The 13,839-nt window shown below is 49.9% G+C and overlaps 1 protein-coding gene across 2 annotated transcripts in view; it reads left to right on the top strand.

Annotated features, from left to right (window-relative positions):
* Positions 1-13,839, top strand: part of CHAF1A (chromatin assembly factor 1 subunit A) — a 28,099-nt gene extending 14,260 nt beyond the window's left edge. For both annotated transcript variants that reach the window (XM_028713309.2, XM_077921877.1), the window contains exons 5-15: positions 932-1,173; positions 1,289-1,349; positions 1,844-1,912; positions 3,401-3,627; positions 4,463-4,631; positions 6,022-6,102; positions 7,615-7,707; positions 8,424-8,673; positions 10,133-10,635; positions 11,294-11,384; positions 13,480-13,839. In XM_028713309.2, the coding sequence (XP_028569142.2) occupies positions 932-1,173; positions 1,289-1,349; positions 1,844-1,912; positions 3,401-3,627; positions 4,463-4,631; positions 6,022-6,102; positions 7,615-7,707; positions 8,424-8,673; positions 10,133-10,635; positions 11,294-11,384; positions 13,480-13,565 (1,872 nt within the window). In that variant the 3' untranslated portion in view covers positions 13,566-13,839. The remainder of the gene's footprint in view (positions 1-931; positions 1,174-1,288; positions 1,350-1,843; positions 1,913-3,400; positions 3,628-4,462; positions 4,632-6,021; positions 6,103-7,614; positions 7,708-8,423; positions 8,674-10,132; positions 10,636-11,293; positions 11,385-13,479) is intronic.

Genomic DNA, 13,839 nt, shown 5'->3' with positions numbered 1-13,839 from the left:
ACAAGCAATGCCAGGATTCAAGAAGCTATAGACGAAGTGAGTAGGAGGGTGCGGGAACTTTAGCACGAGTACAGAAAGGATGTGCTGCTTTGTCTGTTTGTTTTGAAGCATTTTTACCCTACCCTTCAGGCTTCCAGAGCAGCTTAGTTACCAGTAACATGGCAGCCCTGCCCTCAGGCTTAGGTAAAGGTAAAGGGACCCCTGACCATTAGGTCCAGTCGTGGCCGACTCTGGGGTTGCGGCACTCATCTCGCTTTATTGGCCGAGGGAGCCGGCGTTTGCCCGCAGACAGCTTCCAGGTGTGACTAAGCCGCTTCTGGCGAACCAGAGCAGCACACAGAAACACCGTTTACCTTCCCGCCGGAGTGGTACCTATTTATCTACTTGCACTTTGACGTGCTTTCGAACTGCTAGGTTGGCAGGAGCAGGGACCGAACAACGGAAGCTCACCCTGTCGCGGGGATTCGAACCGCCGACCTTCTGATCGGCAAGTCCTAGGCTCTGTGGTTTAACCCACGGCGCCACCCGCATATTGCCCTCAGGCTTAGACACAAGGAAAAGGGGATCAGGAGGGAGAAGGGGCAGGAGAAGGAAACTTTGGTGCTACTGCTTGGTTGCAATGGTCAACCGGAATGGTAACAGCTCAGGGAGAGGGAGAGGTTAAGGTTGCTGGTCCCTCAGCAGCACTGGTGGATACCTGCTTCCCTTCTCTCCCTCTGTTCTGCCACCTGGTGGACTGGCCTCCTGGTACCAGTGGATGAAGGTGAGAAGCCTGATGGAACGAATGGCTTCTCGCCAGAAACGGAGCCTGATTGAGCAGCTTCTTGGCACCTGCGATTAGGCAGTGCTTGACTTTCGTGGGGCGTTGGTGGAGCGTTGCCTAAAGAGCTCTTCTCTTTGGGGGTGTCTGTTGTCGTTTCTCGCAACCCAGGATCAGGAACGTGCAGAGAAGCTTCAAAAGCAGCAAGCTGAGCGGGAGGAGAAGGGGAGGCTGAAAGAGGAGGCGAAGGCCGCAAAAGAACGCGCCCGGGAGGAGGCGAAGAGGAAGAAGGAAGAAGAAAAAGAGTTGAAGGATAAGGAAAGGAGGGAGAAAAGGGAGAAGGAGGAGAAAGAGAAGGCTGAGAAGCTGCGGGCGAAAGAGGAGAAACGGAAAGAGAAGCAGGAAGCTCTGGAGTAAGTTGTCCTCTCTGGTGGGGTTTTTTTACGTGTGACTCATGCTTGAACATGTGTGCATGGTCGCTTGGTCCCCCCGCCACCCCCCCTCTGAAATCAAGCTTTTATTTTAAAGGGCAAAGCAAGAAGAGAAAAGGAAGAGAGAAGAGGAGAAACGGTTGAAAGAGGAAGAAAAGGTAACTGGAGTTTTGTCTCGCTCAGCCTTCACGTGGACTCCAGTTCCCATCAGCCCCAGCCAGCGTACAGTGGGACTGGTAGTCCACCGAAATCTGGAGAAGACCTAGTTGGGAAAGTCTGGTCTAGCTGAAGGGAAGCACACTCTGGCCTCTGCCATTGGCTGGATGCTGAGGACTTGGAGGAGGTGCCTTCCTTGCTTCCCGGCAAAAACATCCTAGTGAGGGGAAGGCTAGCCTAGCCCAGCCCATCTGTTAATAAATCCTGGGCTGCTTCTGCCAGTCAGTGTAGACAATACTGAGCCTGGTGGACTACAAGGGTCTGGCTCAGCCAGCTCCTTACGTTTTTATGAATTACGTTGTTATCAGTAGGTGGCCGGGGCCAGGATTCACAGTGGTGTTTTTAATTATTCAGAGCGAGGGGGATGCTTTCGCAGAAATGCTTTTAAATAATCCAAACCCTTTGCGTTTCATTTTGCCCATATTTCCATCTCTAGCGTATCAAAGCAGAGAAGGCAGAGATCACCAGGTTCTTCCAAAAGCCAAAAACCCAGCCTGCTCCAAAGGTGAGTTTTGTTTTGCTGCTTGTCTGCCTTTGTCTGGCTCTCCTGCAGTGCCATTTAAATCCATGCAAAATTTCCAGGGCAATGGAAATTGCCTTCAAGGTGGCCAACACACTTCCCATTTTAAATGCTGTGTTGTATATGCACAGAACCCTCTGAACTATGTATGTCTTTTTTCTTTAAAATATGTTTACTCCACCTGTCTTATCAAATCAAAAGTAGAATACAAACACAAAACCCTGATTTTTAGATCTATTGCTCTACCCACCCTCAATGAATATGCCCCAAGTGTGCTACAAACAAATATGAAGTCCTGCTAGTAATTTTTTTTAATGCATAATTTAAAAACTCTTACCCAATACTCTGCCACCTCAATGCTCATCACCAAATGCCAGCCAATAAAGATGTCTCCATGTGTTGATTCTAAAATAAGCAGGGGGGACATGACTCCAGAAGAAGTGGGCTGCTTATATGGTTGGAGAAGCTACTGGGAGTACCTTCTCTGCTTGCCTTTCTGAGGGTTATTTTGGCCCTGGGATGGGGAACCTTTGGTTCTAAGGACATTGCTGGACTTGGCTCCCATCATCCTTCATGCTGGAAGAAGGCTACAGGTTCCCCAGCCCTGCTTTAGCTAGTTGTGGAGATCAAAAAAAAGATCAGAAAGCATAGCTGACCATAGCTTGCAGCAGCCTGAAGTGAATTTCAAGTGGCACCAGGAAGGGAGGGAATAAGGTAAAGGTACCCCTGCCCGTACGGGCCAGTCTTGCCAGACTCTAGGGTTGTGCGCCCATGTCACTCAAGAGGCCGGGGGCCAGCGCTGTCCGGAGACACTTCCGGGTCACGTGGCCAGCGTGACATCGCTGCTCTGGCGAGCCAGAGCCGCACACTGAAACGCCGTTTACCTTCCCGCTAGTAAGCGGTCCCTATTTATCTACTTGCACCCGGGAGTGCTTTTGAACTGCTAGGTTGGCAGGCGCTGGGACCGAATAACGGGAGCGCACCCCGCCGCGGGGATTCGAACCGCGACCTTTCGATCGGAAGCCCTAGGCCAGTGGTCTGCAACCCGCGGCTCCAGAGCCGCATGTGGCTCTTTTACACCTTTGCCGCGGCTCCGGGGCGGATACTAGCGAGGGGAGGAGGCGCATTGTGCGCCCCGACACTCCCCACTGTGGCGGGCGCTGTACTGGCTGTGACGTCGCATGGGGGTGGTGCGTGAGTTAGTCATGCACCATCCCGACGTCACCTTCCCGCCTGCTGTCAGATCGCGGCTCCGGAGATATATTTGTTTTAAATGTCGCAATGGTTTTGCGGCTCCCAGTTGTTTTTTTCTTCGGAAACGGGTCCAAGTGGCTCTTTTTGTCTTAAAGGTTGCAGACCCCTGCCCTAGGCACTGAGGCTTTTACCCACAGCGCCACCCGCGCCCCAAGGGAGGGAATAGATGGTGGCAAAAATTGGTACCTGGATTAAGAAGCATTTTCCTCATGATTTCAGATTCTGGCTGGCTGGTGTGGCAGATTTGCTCCGTTTGAGATCAAGGAGAACATGGTCCTCGCGCCAATCTGCCGAGTTGCGGTCGATCAGGACCTCATGGACCAGTTAGACTGGCTGCTGCAAACTCAGAGCTACAGTGCTTCTTTCTTGGAAGAACTGAAAAGCAGAGATCCCTGTAAAACTGGACCCACCCTTGTCAGCAGCCCGAATGCTGATGCATTCAACAGGTTAGTTTTCTTGGTACTGTGAGCTTTTGAGCTATACTACTTGTAGAAGGCCGCCCACTGCTACTGCCTTAATCTGCGGCACTTCCTCCCAAACCCTCCTCAGCAGGGCACCTGGCTTTCTGCAACGTCCAACGTTGGCTCATTGCCTCCCACCATGTTCTCCACCCCGGCATCATCAGATAGAGGGAATTATGAGAGTTAGAAACCTGGAAGAGGGAAAAGAAGGGGAAAGTTTTCCTGCATTTCTTTCATTTGCTTTAACTTGGTTTAGTTTAATTAAAGACCCTTAAAGGTAAAGGGACCCCTGACCGTTAGGTCCAGTCGCGGACGACTCTGGGGTTGTGGTGCTCATCTTGCTTTATTGGCCGAGGGAGCCGGCGTACAGCTTCCGGGTCATGTGGCCAGCAGGACTAAGCCGCTTCTGGCGAACCAGAGCAGCGCACGGAAACACCATTTATCTTCCCACCAGAGTGGTACCTATTTATCTACTTGCACTTTGACGTGCTTTCGAACTGCTAGGTTGGCAGGAGCAGGGACCGAGCAATGGGAGCTCACCCCGTTGTGGGGATTCGAACTGCCGACCTTCTGATCAGCAAGCCCAAGAGGCTCAGTGGTTTAACTAAAGACCTTTATCAGGGGCAGTAGCCCCTTTTCTTGTTAGTCCAGTGTTGCCGTCTTAGCCTTGCTTCTATATAAAAAAATCCTTTTCAGTGGAAAGCAGGGATAAAGGAGTCTTTCACGCCGTCAGTCAACTGCCGGTGGTCTTTGTCTCACTGGCTTGGAACCCCGGTGGGCTGCATACCCGTGACTGATTACAGCATTTTCCTTTCAACAGCGATGTGGTCATTGTGAGCAGCAGCCAAGCAGGAGATGTGCCGGAGAGGAAGAAGTTCGGTAGGATGAAGCTCCTGCAGTTCTGTGAGAATCACCGCCCTGCCTACTGGGGCACGTGGAACAAGAAATCCTCGGCCATACGCCCAAGAAACCCTTGGTCAAAAGAGGAGGTCAGCACGTGATACTGCATCCACCTCTTGTTTCAGCTGAAGTAACTCAGTGGCAAGCCCTTAGGCAGCTAAGCAGAGAAGTCCAGGTTTAAGTCGCCAATATATAAGGCTGTGGTTGCCACCATGCCTGCAGCTGTGGAGTATATATGAAATTGCATCCGATTATAATCTCTGGACTATCCAGTTTATTGGCTCTTGGGAGGTGGGGCTGGGAGAAAAACCTCTCTGCCTGAGGGAGAGAAGAAACAAAGAACTACAGCTGTTATTAATAAGTTAATGAAGTTAAATTTATGAAATGACCAAAATAAGTTTATGGCTGAAGGGTTGCTGGGAAAATTTGAAATAAGGATGCAGAAAAGGGGTGGTATGGGGAGGTCCATTTTATGTTTGTTAAGTGTTTTATGTTTTTGTTATGTCTTTTATTTGTGGAAAATTAATAATTTTTTTTTTTAAAAAAGAAAAACCTCTCTGCCTGAGACCATGGGCAGGGGCCATAGCTCAGCAGTAAAAGCCACCTCTTCTGTACGCAGAGGGCTGTGCAGTCCTCAGCGCCTCCAGGTACAGAATCATAGACTTGTAGGGCCAGAAGGGAGCCCATGGGTCGCCATCTACTCCGGCCCCCTGCAAGGGAGGACTCACAGCTAAAGAATCCCCGATCCATAGAAAGTAGGACTGGGGAAATCCTGGCGAGCTGCTGCCAGGCAGTTCTGATGATACTGACATAGATGAATCCAATGGCCTGACATGGTATAAGGCACCTTTCTGTGTGGTTTAGTGCAGCTCGGTGGCTTTTATTTTCTGTCTGCTTGGCAATGGGCTTCGTAAGTTCACTTCTGCCTCCACTAAGCAACAGACTTGTGAACTGCAACTGAGGTTTCTGGTGCTGCAGTGTGAAGGAAAATGACCCTCTCTGCTCTTTAAATTGTTCCCTAGGGAGCAAAGAGGATGATTCCCTCACTCCCTGTCCTCTATTGCAGATCCCTCTCCTCCCAGTCTGGCAGCACAGTGTTGTTAGAATGTAGCCCAGGGGTAACCTAAGGCCCATGGGCCAGAAGCGGCCCGCGATGGTCATTTGACCGGCCTACGAGCTGCTCCCGAACTGAGTTGCCTGCTCGCACACTGCGCTAAACCACCACAGCACGGGGACTCGCTTCTGCGGCACCAGAAACCGCATCTGTGCATGCTCAGATGCCGGAAATCGCAGGCGCGATCCGGCCCATGGAGGGATCTCCACGGGACCAATTTGGCCCAGGCGAGATAAATCTTGCTGACCCCCGATCTAGCCTCTTGTTCCTTCTCCAAAATCCTATGTACAGCCTGCAGTACTTCTCAAGGCAGAATGGTTTTTCAGTACGGTATTGCTTTTTTGGTTTCCTCCTTCCCTCTGCAGAAACTTCTGGACTACGAAGTGGAGAGTGACGAAGAATGGGAGGAGGAGGAGCCCGGGGAATCTCTCTCTCACAGCGAAGGGGTAAGGGCGAATGGCCGCCTTCTGGCCGCAAGCGGGAAGTTCCACATTCAGAGACTTCTTTGTCAAAGGAACCAGGGTTCCGGGTGTAATGGAGACAAGCAAGATCACCTGCAGGAAAATGCTGCAGCCTGGGTTGCAACCGGCCATGCCTTCTTCTGGGGCCAGCAGTTGTTCCGTGTTCTGTGGCCACACTGAGCATGCTCAGTCCTCACTGGGCCGGCTTTTCGGGAGGGAGGAGGCTCATGATGTCAGAGCGACAAGCCAATGCGTGGATCTTCCCCACCAAAGTTCCAGCAGCTCTGTGGTTATTTATAGAACCTTTATGCATGGAGGGATAAGTTGCCTCTTGTGTTGCAGAGTGTGACAGCAGCTTCCACCACTTGTTGATTTTTGTTTTAACTATATATTTGTGCTTTTACCTTGTGAAGCGCCCTGATATCTTATGATGAAGGGTGGCATATGAATCTTAATCATCATAGTAATAATAATTGCAGTGATACCTTTCTGAACAAGGACATAGCTGCAAATGCACACAAGCAATTTACCCTGCTACCAAGTTTGTTTATTTTTATTATACAGTGGTACCTCAGGTTACATACGCTTCAGGTTACAGACTCCGCTAACCCAGAAATAGTGCTTCAGGTTAAGAATTTGCTTCAGGATGAGAACAGAAATTGTGCTCCGGCGGCGTGGCAGCAGCAGCAGGAGGCCCCATTAGCTAAAGTGGTGCTTCAGGTTAAGAACAGTTTCAGGTTAAGTACGGACCTCCGGAACGAATTAAGTACTTAACCCAAGGTACCACTGTATGTTTGAAAACATATGCCATTTTGCAAACCTCAACAAGTGGAGTTGCAGCTAACCTGAGGTTACTGACCTTTCAGTGAGTCTTAAAAGCAGAAATGCTTAGAGTAGGGCATGTTTTAGGGGTAAAGGTTTTAAATATATTTAGCTGTCTTTAAATACATTCATAGTGCCATGCCTTGTTTTTTCGGACAGTTTGTGCTGAGGTTAAGGCTATGGATTAGGAGATACTCTAGCTTGCCTTGTTTGTGTGTGTAGCGGTTTAGTCCTGCTGGCCACATGACCTGGAAAGCTGTCTGTGGACAAACCCCGGCTCCCTCAGCCTGAAAGCGAGATGAGCGCTGCAACCCCATTGTCACCTTTGACTGGACTTAACCGTCCAGGGGTCCTTTACCTTTACCTTTTTTAGATATATAGGTATATATATCCCATCTGATCTGACAATACTCTTTATTAAAAGCTTCCAGAGGGGTGGCTGTGTTGCCCTATTGCACCGAAATGACTCCTGTGGCACCTTAAAGCCTAACAAGTTTCATAATGTGCTGGAGTTTGAATGCCAGTTCATCAAAAGTTTACACCATAATAAATTTGTTTCACCTTTAAGATAATAAAGTCTTTTGCTGTTGTTTGCTCTAGAAAGAGGCTGACACCACGCTGTTTAAAACTTGCCCCTTTACAGGTTTTCTTGACGTCTACTTTTAAATCTTTCAGGATGATGACGATGAGGGGGGAGAGGAGGAAGACGATGATGACGGCTTCTTTGTGCCCCATGGGTACCTCTCAGAGGATGAAGGTGTGACTGAAGTAAGCCACAGAATTCCAGGGCACCTTACGACAAGACTGAACTGCCTTGGGAATAAATTTGCAATAGGTTACTTGTGTAGGGTAACTTGATCTACCCAGCTTGGCAGCGATGCAACCGTCCCTGCAGCACCAATAACTTGCCGGTTATAATCTGTACAAAAATCTCTGGTTATAAGTTTTAGAATTCAAAGCACTGATCTCATATTGGCTAGCTAAGCTGGGAGGTAGGCGGGATGTACAGCCAGGGGGGCCACTTTCCCTCTTGACCAACCATCCGAGCAGTCAAATCCAGGTTTGCGGCGTTTGGGAGCCAAAACATTCGAGAACTAATCTGTTCGAAAACCAAGGCACAACTGTAATAGAAAAGAACTTCACAGGGGGGGGGGTTTGGCACCTAGACCTTCTATTGTGGCAAGTGCAACCTAGGTTTAAGGCGCTATTTAGTGATTAGATTATATATCTGAGTTTCTAACCCTGGCACTGATACAAATGCGTCGGATGTTCGGGTTCCAAAGAACATTCGCAAACTGGAACACTCAGTTCCGGGTTTGCGGCATTCGGGAGCCAAAACGTTTGACTTGGAAGGCGTTCGACTTCTGAGGTACGACTGTACTTCAATAGTAAAGTGACCAATAGTAAAGTGACCAAATGTAAACACCCAACCTTTTGAGCCGTTCTCCTTCTTCATCAGAGTAATGCTTTTCTTCCCCTTCCAGGAATGTGACCCCGAGAATTACAAAGCTCGCCAGAAGCTGAAAGCGAAGGAGTGGGACGAGCTGATCACTAAGGGGAAGAGATTCCGCGTCCTTCAGCCTGTGAAGATCGGCTGCGTTTGGGAAGGCAAGGAAAACAGCGACGCAGATCTGAGGCCCCTGCAGCAGTTCACAGTTTCTATCCTGGACTCAACGATTGCCGATGAAGATCCGTTAGAAAAAAGCAGCAAAAAGAAAACGAAAGACCAGCAAAGTAAGCTGCAGGCAGGAAGAGTAAACAGCTCTGCCTCTTCCACACAGCAAGGGTGGCTTCGGCTAAAGCTGTTACGATGCTGTAAGGAAAGGTTTATGCCAGGGGTGGCCAACTCCCTTTTGAGGGGTTCAGGTCAAAGTTGTTGAGCTTTTTTTAGGGGAGCCAAACTTCTTTAGGGGGAACCAGTGATCTACCACAAACGTCCAGTGATCTACCGTTAGATCACAATCTACATCTACCTGTTGGATGTGGCTGGCTTGTCTGTTGGAGAAATTTGTAAAGCGTTCGTCCTAACCAGGGTTCACCAAAGGAACGCAGATAGACTCAGGCGTTAAGTGAAAAGTAAGCCTTTATTAATAAAGATGTGCATACATGATCTCAGCCTCTTAAAAAGCCAGAGGGAGGCTGCATGTTGATGCTACCAGCCATTTTCGGGCAAAAACCACAGAGAGGGAGTTGGGAGAGAGATCAGCTGAATCAGTTTTCCCTTTGTCTCCCTTTTGCTGGTTGGTAGGAAACCATGGCGGGGGTGGGGAGAGAGAGAGCAGATTAGAAATGTTCCTGTAGGAAATAACTGAATTTCTGGGCTTGTTACGCGAACCCTGGTCTAAAAAAGGGTTTTCTGGGGACACATCCTGGTACGTTTCCGAGCACAATTCAAAAGTCTTGGTGCTGACCTTTAAAGCCCTAAAGCAGGGGTCGGCAAGCTATGGCCCATGGGCTGGATGCGGCCCATGAGCCACCCCCGAACCGAGCCGCCCGCTCATTGCTCTTCCACAGCTCTGGAAATTGCTTCTGCTCATGCCCAGACGCCGGAAATCGCTTCTGCGCAGGCGTGATTTTCAGTGTCTCGGCATGCGCAAAAGCGATTTCTGGCGTCATGCTGCACCGGTCTGGCCCACAGAGGATCTCTGCAGGAGTGATCCGGCCCATGCCCGGTAAGCCTTGCCGACCCCTGCCCTAAATGGCCTCGGCCCAGTATACTTGAAGGAGCGCCTCCACCCCCATCATTCAGCCCAGACACAGGTCCAGCTCCGAGGGCCTTCTGGCAGTTTCCTCACGGCGAGAAGTGAGGTTACAGGGAGCCAGGCAGAGTGCCTTCTCGGTGGTGGCGCCCTCCCTGTGGAATGCCCCCCCCCATCAGATGTCAAGGCAATAAACAACTATCTGACTTTTAGAAGACATCTGAAGACAGCCCTGTTTAGGGAAATTTTTAATGTCTAATGTTTTACAATTTTTTTGTGTGCTGTAAGCCGCCCCGAGTGGCTGGGGAAAGCCAGCCAGATGGGTGGGGTATAAATAATAAATTATTAATTAATTATTCGGAAATTATTTTGGGAAGGGGAGGGGGCTGGCCCGAAGCTGACAGCCGGACAATCTCTTGATGACTTGACTGTCCTCCTCCATCTGTATGAAACAGCATCCTAATGCTCTCTCTCTTCTTTTCGCCACGCTCCAGTCTTGGGACAGCTGCTTCCCCTGCTTCACGGGAACGTTAACGGAAGCAAGGCCATCATCCAAGAGTTCCAGGAGTGCTGCCGCCTGGGGGTCCTGCAGGGCAACGACAACAACCCCACCTCTGCTCTGGAGGGCGGGGATGCCAGCCCCACAAGCCCCAACGCTTCCTGGGCCCAGGCCCCCGCCCATGACGGCTCCGCCATCCCTTCCAAAGCCAGGCTAAAACGGATCATCTCCGAGAACTCCGTCTACGAGAAGAGGCCCGACCACCGGATGTGCTGGTACGTGCACCCCGAGGTGCTGAAGAGCTACGGCCAAGAGAACTTGCCCGTCCCTTGCCAGTGGAATTACGTCACCCAAGTGTCCTCAGCGGGCAAGGAGGACGCCAGCTGCAGTTTGCCGGGAGGGGCAGCGATACAGACCACCCCGGTCTCTGCGAAACGGAAGTCGACAGGAAGCATGTCCATCACCAAGTTCATGAAGAGGCCTTTTGGCACCGGACAGGTGAGGTTCCTTTCAGGTACTCCGTTTTCTGCCTAGACTAGTACAGCCGCGCTCCCCAGGCCCTTAGCAACCTGCTGCACAGGGACCTTAATTTAAAGTGTGGCATCGTTGAATTCCTTGTCCACAAGCCCCACATAAGGAATAGGGAACCTGTGGTCCTCCAGAAGCTGTTGGATTCCAACTCCAGTGATCAGAGAAGACAAGAATATACAGTGGTACCTCGGGTTAAGTACTTAATTCGTTCCGGAGGTCCTTACCTAACCTGAAACTGTTCTTAACCTGAAGCACCACTTTAGCTAATGGGGCCTCCTGCTGCTGCTGCACCGCCGGAGCACGATTTCTGTTCTCATCCTGAAGCAAAGTTCTTAACCTGAAGCACTATTTCTGGGTTAGCGGAGTCTGTAACCTGAAGCGAATGTAACCCGAGGTACCACTGTAGAGCCCAGCATCACCTAGGCCCACATCCCTGCTCCCTGTGAAGATTTCCCTCTCTTCCCCTCTGTTCTTTCCTCCTGCTAGCCGCTCAGCCTCCAGGGCACTCTTTAGGGTCAGTTTTTTAATTTTAGATTTCATTTAGTGGGTGGCATAATTCACCTGCCTGTTGGTTGCTGATGTCTGAAGACCCCTTCCTTCCCCGCCCCCTTCTCTTTGCTCCAAGGCTGAAACCACAGAGATGGATGGATTTCAGGCTGACACGGAGGAAGAGGATGACGACGAATGCATGATTGTGGACGTGCAGCAAAGCAAAGGTGAGGCCCCTGGTTCAGGCACCCACGCACAGGTACACCCTCCCACCTCCACAAGCTGCCCAGTGTCTTTGCGTGTGCCATCTGCTCGTGGTCTCTCCCAAGCCGGCTTAAGAAGCCAGCTTTAAAAGATTGTAGCTCTTGTCATGAGGGACGCGGGTGGCGCTGTGGGTTAAAGCCTCAGCACCTAGGACTTGCCAATCGAAAGGTCGGCGGTTCGAATCCCCGCGGTGGGGTGCGCTCCTGTTGCTCGGTCCCAGCGCCTGCCAACCTAGCAGTTCGAAAGCACCCCCGGGTGCAAGTAGATAAATAGGGACCGCTTACTAGCGGGAAGGTAAACGGCGTCCCGTGTGCTGCGCTGGCTCGCCAGAGCAGCGATGTCATGCTGGCCACGTGACCCGGAAGTGTCTCCGGACAGCGCTGGCCCCCGGCCTATAGAGTGAGATGGGCGCACAACCCTAGAGTCTGTCAAGACTGGCCCGTATGGGCAGGGGTACCTTTACCTTTACCTTTAGCTCTTGTCATGACAAGACTCAGAAAACACAGCGGCAGAGAATTAAAGAACCGGAAAAACAAGCACACTGCTGTTTCCCAAGACGTCTCTCACACAGGTCAACCCACAGAGGTGAGAGGATGAGCAGAGCCGTCTATGGAAAAATCTTCCCCTGCTTTTGTTTATGCACCTTTAAAGGAAATGACGGGGGGGTCTGTAGGACAACAAGCACTCTGAATTAACTGCTGTGTGCATGTGAACAAGCGGCCTAACGTTCAGTAGGCTTGGTTTAATTTCCACCCTGCTTTCTGTTCCGGAAGGATCCCTTAATGCAGGCAGAAGCAAACTCAGCCCTCCAGATGTTTTGGGCCTACAACTCCCATCATCCCTAGCTAGCAAGACCAGTGGTCAGGGATGATGGGAATTGTAGTCCCAAAACATCTGGAGGGCCGAGTTTGCCTATGCCTGCCTTAATGCGAGCTTGTGTAAAATAATAAAGCACAGTAAGTTTGCTTTGGGCACTTCTCGCTCGTCTGACACACACAGCATCATTGTGGGGTGGAATTCCTTCCCATCTTCCCAGCCCATTGCCCCCCCTCCTCGCTTTGCTAGCAATTAGGTGGTCAGTTTCTTGGCCATACGTTCCATACAGCCATTCAAGAGTGAGAAGGCAACAGTTGTCATGCCTCAATTTTGTGTATAGTGTTAACTAGGCCCTGGCTCTGTTCTCGCGGCAGTCTTGAGTTCAATAAACCATGGCTTGTTGGATCTAGAATAAAAGTTGGACACACAAACACACTCCTGTTTTAGTGCTAATCATTGGGGGTTGTTACATCATGAGATAGATAGATAAAACGTTATTCGCATTAGCCAATGGCCATAGCAACAGTAAAACATTATACAGTATACAGTGGTACCTCGCAAGACGAATGCCTTGCAAGACAAAAAACTCGCTAGACGAAAGGGGTTTTTGTTTTTTGAGCTGCTTCGCAAGACGATTTTCCCTATGGGCTTGCTTCGCAAGACGGAAACGTCTTGCAAGTTTGTTTCCTTTTTCTTAACACCGTTAATACAGTTGCGACTTGACTTCGAGGAGCAACTCATAGAACGCGGTGTGGTAGCCTTTTTTGAGGTTTTTAAAGACTTTGGCGATTTTTGAAGCTTTTCCAAAACTTTCCCGACACCGTGCTTTGCAAGAGGAAAAAAATCGCAAGGCGACAAAACTCGCGGAACGAATTAATTTCGTCTTGCGAGGCACCACTGTACGCAGCATACGCAGAAAAGGAAATTTGATATAAGAGCACAATCATGAGTGTTGCTTCCAAGTCTACAATTCTGTAATAAAGGGAGTGTTGGGGGGCGGGGGGAATTGATCACTTTTCTGAACACAAAAGACAGTGAAAAACCCACAACTCTACAGAGGAGCAGCTGTTTATTCTGTATCTTGGTATTAGCCAAACTTCAGCTGGGAACAATTCAGCCAAGGAGGACTGGCCTAGGGGAAAGATCTGGGAGCTGTAACAGATTAGCTCCACAGGAAGCTTCACATCAGGAGGCGCAGACGCACCTTTTCTATTTTTTGAGTAAACTGTTGTGTCTTCACAGCACCTGCGTTGGAGACCCCGGAAATTGCATCCGAGGGAGTACAAGCAACTTCAGTCGTTGCCGTCGACTCCTCTAATGCCGATTGATATACACAGTCCCCACCCCACCCATTAACTGCTCTGTATGTATGTAGAATTCCTTAGAATGATTTTTTAAAAAACTCTTCTGTATCTTTTTTTATTGTATAAGATACTTGAACATACTCTGTATTCCTTGTAAAGAGAAGACAGCACTTTGTTCTGCTTCAGATCAGTGGAAGCACAAGACGTACTTTTTAGAGGGTTAGTTGGGGGGGAGGGGGGACAGGTTTAGATGAAAATACACTTATACTCTCTAATAAAAGCATTATTGACCTTTTCA

This window comes from Podarcis muralis, chromosome 18 (assembly GCF_964188315.1).
Source record: "Podarcis muralis chromosome 18, rPodMur119.hap1.1, whole genome shotgun sequence".
In the NCBI taxonomy this organism is placed as follows: Eukaryota; Metazoa; Chordata; class Lepidosauria; order Squamata; family Lacertidae; genus Podarcis; species Podarcis muralis.
Note: the sequence above shows the minus strand (reverse complement) of the source record. Positions and strands in the feature narration are given on the sequence as shown.